At 35.1% G+C, this 7,449-nt stretch overlaps 1 protein-coding gene across 2 annotated transcripts; it reads right to left on the bottom strand.

Moving 5' to 3' along the window:
- Positions 1-1,039: 1,039 nt before the first annotated feature.
- On the bottom strand, positions 1,040-5,953 carry si:ch211-133n4.6 (uncharacterized protein LOC797776 homolog). Of its 2 annotated transcripts, XM_038277092.1 has the most exons (9): positions 5,803-5,953; positions 5,208-5,390; positions 5,076-5,108; positions 4,520-4,552; positions 2,860-2,892; positions 2,342-2,374; positions 2,216-2,245; positions 2,060-2,101; positions 1,040-1,798 (listed from the first exon to the last, which is right to left on the bottom strand). In XM_038277092.1, exons 2-9 carry the CDS (start codon positions 5,242-5,244, stop codon positions 1,587-1,589), a joined length of 453 nt encoding a protein of 150 aa, XP_038133020.1. In that variant the 5' UTR covers positions 5,245-5,390; positions 5,803-5,953; the 3' UTR covers positions 1,040-1,586. The 2 variants fall into 2 exon arrangements, with proteins under 2 accessions (XP_038133020.1, XP_038133021.1); XM_038277093.1 differs by lacking the exons at positions 4,520-4,552; positions 5,803-5,953 and having other exon boundaries at positions 5,208-5,259.
- Between the last annotated feature and the right edge of the window lie 1,496 nt (positions 5,954-7,449).

Genomic DNA, 7,449 nt, shown 5'->3' with positions numbered 1-7,449 from the left:
TCCATTCCCCTAACTCCCTTCTAGTTACTTCTATCCACACCTGCTCCCTATCAGCTGATTAATAATAATAATAATTGAACTTTATTAATCTCACATTGGAAAAATGTATCTCTGCATTTAATCCACCCCATTGGGGAGCAGTGGGCTGCCATTGTGCGGCGCCCGGGGAGCAGTGTGGGGTTAAGGGTCTTGCTCAGGGACCCAAAGTGACAGTCTGGGGAAGTGGGGGGTTGAACTCCCAATCTCAGGATTCAAAGCCCTATGCCCTAACCACTAGGCCTTGTGGTTAGGGCATAGGGCATATTAGCCCAGTCTTTGTTCTGTCTTTGTTCTGTCCCCCATATATACTCCTTCTCTGCAGCTTCTCAGTGCTGATTCTCTTCATTTCTTGTGTGATTCTCCTGGGTGTCTCTATTTTTTTGGTTCCTGAGTTGCCAGCCTGTTATTTCTGGATTTATGTTTTCATACCATTTACTTCTCCATTAAAACTGCAAAAAACTACCTCTGCCTCCTCTACTCTGCATTAGGGTCCACAACAACATCCAACCCTGACATTTTCTTGGTGTTGGTCATAGAGATTAAAGATCTTTGGTTTGGCAGAGTTGGGTCAGAACTTGATCCCCTCTTTCAGAATCAATCAAGCAATCACATAAAAGCATAGAGTGCTTCATCTAGAAAAACACTGCTTGAAGTGTTTGTGTGTTGAGGGGTTGAGTTTTCTGTGTTTGCAGTGACTTTTTGCAGGTTTCAAAAATAACGAAACTTAAAAAAAACATTTCGTTGGATCCAGTCATCAGATATATCAAGTATAAAAGTTCTGATCCTGGATTTCAGATTCAAACCTTCCTGAAAAGTAAAAAAGAAAACTTGAATTAAGAGCACGGGAAATCTGGCTTGTTTGAGTGCCTGTGTGGCTTTTTTTTTTCCAAGTAAAACCATACACTCTAACTTTTATTAATTACATTCTCCACATTATAACAACAATGAATATGATGTATGTTATGAATGTGTTTTTTAATAATCTGTGTACGAATGAAAATATTTTTTTTAAGTTTATTTAAAATTTGATACAAGAACAAAAGAAGGAAGCCACATGTTTAAGTATTTCACAAATGCATATAAGGATAAGAATGATAAAACAAATGCAATAAACTGAGCAGATGTAATACTCTGAGGTTGCTGGAGTCCGGAGGCTGAAATCCTTACATATTAGATAAAAATAAGGGACCGGAGAGTGTCTGAGATTAAAAACCATAATGCTGAATTTAAAATGTCACAAAGTCTCTGTGTTTCAAATCTGTAGCAAATATCAGTTAAAAACTAGACTTATAAAGTTTATCCATGACTGTTTTACAGCTGTGATGGAAGCATATTTGTACCAGAAACATCTGACTGAGGTCTGTGTTTGTCCAATCAAACCATCCTGAAAGTCAGATTAATAGTTAACTTATAAGACTACAGGTGAACATAAATCCAAGCACCAATGTTTTTCCTCTTTAGTGTCATTGTTCAAAAAAGTACATCATGTTTCTGAGCAGAGATCGGTTACATGTTGGAGGAGTATTTTACAGGTTTGTCCTGCTTTCTTATATCTGGCGCCGGTTGGTCCTGGATCGTCTCTTGGACGACCTGGTCCTGGGCAAAGTTTTCGATTGTGGCGCGACTGGCTGAGGTGGTAGGGCAGGGATCTGAATGATGTGAGCGGGGCTCTGGTTGGTGTGGGCGGGGCTTGGCGGTTTTGCTGAACGAGAGCTTGACTTTTTCTTTGGTACTTCTTCAGAATCATTACCTTCTTTTTCTGTGACAAAAAAATAATATAGTAAATGAATAGATTTATTTTAGTTTTTTTTTCCCATAAAACCCCTTCCATGTTATTCTGTAAAGTTTTTATTGTGTTCTGCTTTTATTTAAAGTATGTAGCTCCTGGGCTACATTTGTAAATACACACTTTCTTTTAGCAAGTGGCAAAATTATCATTTCTGAAGATGAAATTTATTAAAACAAAGAAGGAGTAAGACAGTTTAAAGCTGCCTATATAATCAGTGTATGTCTCTCTCACCATCCTCTTCCTCTGCACTGCTCGGAGCGGCTGCAGCAGGCTCTGAAATAAAAAAGTTCATCAAATGGCTAATAACATAAGCAACAAACAGAAAACAGAATAAGTAGTTTATTCATGCTAGATTTTTTATCTAGTGGATTTGTATTTGGGTCTTACCAGGAGCTACAACTTGATCTGCTGCTTGTGCTAAATAAATGACGCATACACATTAAATGAATGGATAAAGAGACAAATCAATTGGATAGATTTATAGATTGACAAAGTGGGAATAAATGGTCTTACTTTCTGCCTTCTCTGAACTGGTGTTGCTGGTGTCTAAAATCCGGGGGGGAAATGCAGAAAAGGGTAAACTGGAAACTTCAATCACTTAACTTATGTCATGTTATATTTTTAAAAGAATTATGGAGACAAATTGCCATTAACCATGACCATGACACAATTGAACTGCATACTAGTTTCTGACATGTTTTAATGGGCATTTCTTCTTGTTCTTCTTTAAACTGATGCTTATGGCTGCTGAAACATTTAAAATGTTTTAGTGACAATAACACCAAAATCTATGGCAAACTATGATTGGTTTATAAGTGTACCTATGTCAGCTATGTTTAAAACAACTAAAAAGACTCCACTTGGAAAGCAGAGATTAGATTTTTTGGGGATCGATCAGGCCTAGAGAGGTTCCTCTGGGTTACAGCATCACTACTCTGATCAAGCAACTCCCATTTACATTTCCAGCTAATGCTACCTAAAGAGACAGAACAGTTTCTTATTGAAATCATATAAATCATCATGAAACCTACCTGATGGCCCTCCTGCATAATACTGGGATTCATCTAGAATAAAAGAAAAAGCTTAATGTTCATATGTTGCTGTGAAGCTAAAAAGATTCAACAGTTCAAAAGATTCATTTTCAGACGTGCAAAAATAGGAAGACATATTTACTGTTTATTCACAATAGTGGCAGGCTGATTACAGTTCCATTAAAATAAATAAGTTTCAGGTGTCATTGTTAGTTTACACCAAATTAATCCGCAGCTTTCTTTTTATTTTGGTTCAGACCAGATTGATAAGGTCTGAACTCTGAACTCTGTTAATACAACCATTACTAAGGGATATGGACTTAAAGCATTTTTGTTGTTATTCTCTTGCTAATTTCGGCTTCTCATACAGATGTAATTATTGCTGCTTTAAAATAAAAGATATTCACTTTTAATATTAGTTTTCTATTGTTGAGAAGCTGTTACCATTGAAAAAGTGTAGAAAAGTTTACACCATGATAAGGTTTAGACAGGGTAAGACTTCTAATATTTTATAATGTGTATCATTATTTCACTTTTAAGATGGAAATGTACTTTCTGTTATTATTATGTTTTTATAATAGTAAACATAAATTATTTTTGATGCAAACACATTAATATAGTATTTTTAAATTATATGTTGCCACTGTACACTCAGATGCTTTTAAATGTTTTAAGTCATTATTTTAGACCAATTTCTTCTTTGTTTTTCTATTTCTGCCTCAACCATCTATAGTGTGATAAATATTCTAATTCAGGCAATTAAGTGTTTTTACTACATTTAGTGTTATTTTGTTAAACTATGCAAACAGCCAGTGGCCCCAACAAATGAATCAGTTAGAAAAAAAGCAAAGACATTTTACCATAAAAGAACAACAAAGATCCCCTGTGCTATACTGAGGCCCGGCTACACAAACACAATTGTGCTCCATTTCAAATGATCATGAGTTTTATGTTAGTTTTTCAATAAATGTTTGCTCATTTATTTCAAAAGAACTGCTTAACAGGCCACCTAGTTTTGAGAACTGCCTTAAAAATGATGGTGTAATGGTGTTAAATAGCTCCTAATAGTAATTATGTTTTTCAACTTTTAGTGTGATTGTTATCCCTTAATACGTAAAAACCTGCTGTCACTCACATTCTATTGCCCATTTAGGAGAATTTTACAATTTGTTAAAAACTGTTGTTGATGGGGATCTTGATGTTTACACAGTGTCTATCAGAATAAAGAGAGAAGTTGGATATTTTAAAATATTATGAGCTTCAAATGTGTATTTTCTAATTCCTGTTCAAATTGTGTGATTTCTGAACAGGATCTTAAAATCATAGGAGGCCAAAATATTGACTACCTTTAATTCCATCTTTATTGTATTAGCCTCCTCCACAGCCATTCTTAATCACATTTTTGATCTGTGAAATTAAATTAAACTCAACGTCTCCCATTTAGTTTGCCTATTTCATAGCTATTTATGATGAGATATTATCTCTGTAGTTTGTCTCCAGAACTCAGGAAACTAAACATAATATGGCTGCCCTTTCTTTTGATCATTTATATGCATTTGGTTTTATAGAGTGTTTTTATAAATCCATAAATTAAACATCCTTTCAAACTGTTTTTGGAATTATTCAGAGAAAAAGAGCAATGCTATCTCAAAAATCTTACCTGGCTGTTCAGGAGAAATAATGTTCATGCTCTCTGAAACACGAAGAACAACAGCTGATTCGCAACATCCAACAATAGCTAAAAATACTGTAAGGCTGTAATTACTACATATTTTTTAGCAATATATTTATGAACAACCTTTATGATCAGTTTACATATCAATTATTTTATGTTAGTCATTAGCTTATAAAAGCTATTAATTTGATTCAAGTAATGGAATATTATCTTTACATATTTTTTTTTTTAGTTTGTACTGATTTGAAAGGAACCAGACTCACAGCCCTTTTTAATAGCACCTGAGAACAAATTTGAATATTAAGCTGTTACTTACTTTAATGTAAGGTTAATCAATACACAGTTTAGAAGTTCATAAATGGTGATTTTCACTCTGAATAGATCAATATTTGTTTGCATTTTTCAATCTTAAGTGTTTTACTTATTTGTGGTTCCTTTTTTCAAAGTTCATTTACTCTGGTTTTGAGTAAGCATTAATTTAAGGGGGAAAAAATAAAACCTAAACCTTCAAAATTCTTCAGGCTGAGACGTTTTTACTGACCTGTTGGACCTTCATCCGATAATGAATCTTTATCTAACAAAAACAAAGTTTAAAATACACACGTTAAATACATTTCAAAAGACTTTCAGCACACTTTTCATGAAGTGATGAGGAGATCTGGATGACTTTTACCTGTTGATATGGCTTGACTTCCCACATCTATAATCATAAAACAGTGTTACTAAACACAAAGTGGCTTAAACAGAGGGATTTCTTACATTTTATTTCTTAATTAGATGAGATGTAAAGTTACCGTTGGTTTCAACATCTCCTTTTGCAAGCAGAACAAACCAAGAGAACAGAAGAATAGCTTTCCTGCAATATAAGCACAACATTTAGACTGAGGAGCAGTTTTATTTTTACATCTGCCCATTCTGAACTATTGAAAAAGTATAGTTTTTCATAAAGACCCAAAATATATAGCCCATAAGGTTTACTAATAGACTAAGTAGATGTTTGAGACACAACAAACTTCAATAGAAGTAAGGATTCATCTACAGTGCCTCATTAAGTATGTACAGAGAAGTAGCAATAATGCATTTTATTGCCTCAAAAAAAAGGAAAGAAACTTCAAAGGACTGGCCTAAGCAAGATTTTTGTTCAAAAAGACATTTTTACAGACCTCCCTGATTCTATACACATTTTGCTATCACTGACTTTTATGTCCTAGACTTTCTACAGCGCTATTACAAAAAAAGTGCTCTTTACAGAGAATCAGCCAACATACCCAGTGAGCATTATGATTGAGTTCAGACGGGTCCCTGATTGGTCAACAGGTAGTAGGCAGGCAGCTGAAAAAGCTCAGGTTAGCAGACAGGAAAGTGTTACAGTACTTCAGTATTGCACTGCAGGAATCTTCTGACTCTGAGCAGCTGCTAGTGGTTTATATATCGGCCCAAATGTCACCTGGACAGAGGACGGACCAGTGCGTGTGCTTATGTGTGTATGCGTTAGTATATTAAGTGTGTGTGTTTTTGTGAGTTACTATGAGTTTCAAGTTTCTGTGTTAACACTTACAATAAAGACAGAAAAGAGCCAGGCTCCTTATTATCTTTGATAACTTTGTCTGGCTTAATATTTATAACCAATAAGAGAAGGAGAATATGGCATCTTTATTTCAATTAAACTGCCATTATACTGCAATTATTTAAACCATCCCTGCCCATTTTTTATTTGTATGTAATTTTTTTGCCAACATTGACATTTGAAAATCTCACACAGTCTACAGCACATCAGAAATATAACATTGGTTAAAAGGAAAGAAAAAGAACATCCATTGCAGACTATGAGTAACTCCAAAAAAATAATGACTGAGATAATAAATAATAATAAAAAAATGACAGAGATTTTCAATGTAACTAACAAATGAAAATTTGTCTTCACAACAATTAAGGGGCAACGCACACAGCCACAGTGTCCGTGGAATTTCCTGGCATCCTCACAGTTCAGGGAATCCCCCTCAAACAAAATACACTCAGTGTGGACTCTGGCAGCTCTAGTTTCACCGACTCAGATCCTCTGATAGAACCTGAAGCACAATCAGAGCAGAACAACAATGCCTCACCTGGAACCAGATCCACTACAGCCCCGAAGCTGTATAGAGTGAGGCCAGCAGAGATTGGATCCCGCAGTTCTGACCAGAGAAAGTGGTCATTGTAGTCTAAATGCACAGCTTAGTGTATACGGGCCTCTCATTCTTTTACTTTATGTTGATTTTTAATCACATATACAATAAATCAAGTCTGCTTTTTATGAACCTGGATTGTGTGATGACAAATGATATCTGCCAACCCTAATTTAATTAAATTTAATTAAACAATGATTTACCTCCTTTCCTGGAGTATACCTTTTAACTCAGAACTCCAGTAAGGAATGGTATCACATCCAATACAACCATGCTCCAGTGTCAAGTCCAACTACCAGTGGGTTTGCCCATATTCGTGGATAGTTACATGGCTTTCTACAAATAGGAATACAAACTGATAACATTACACTTCTCTGCATGGAATGTAATCAAACGCTAAGAGTTGGCACACTTTTTTTGGTGACTTGTGCTGTTAACTCTGATTTAAAAGGTCAAGAGCTAAAATATCAGTTTGAACCAGATGTGAAAAAAAAGCCTAAGTTCTACAGGGTACAGTCACACTGTCACTACTCCATGTAACACCAGCACAAGTGCATAGCCTTGCATTCCAACTGTAGTCCTTCATTACCACTTTCGAAATTCAGGATGATACTAGAAAATGTACTGATTTTAATTTTTTCTTTCACAAAACAAGGCTGTCCAAATGGACAGCTATTGTTTGGAAAACAAAAAAATAAAACAAAATAAAATGTTGGCTACTGAAGTCACAGTATTTCACAGTTCTTCGAT

Source organism: Cyprinodon tularosa, unplaced genomic scaffold (assembly GCF_016077235.1).
Source record: "Cyprinodon tularosa strain WSP-4 unplaced genomic scaffold, ASM1607723v1 ctg13, whole genome shotgun sequence".
In the NCBI taxonomy this organism is placed as follows: Eukaryota; Metazoa; Chordata; class Actinopteri; order Cyprinodontiformes; family Cyprinodontidae; genus Cyprinodon; species Cyprinodon tularosa.
The sequence above is the reverse complement of the archived record's forward strand: the minus strand, read 5'-3'. Positions and strand labels throughout refer to the sequence as shown.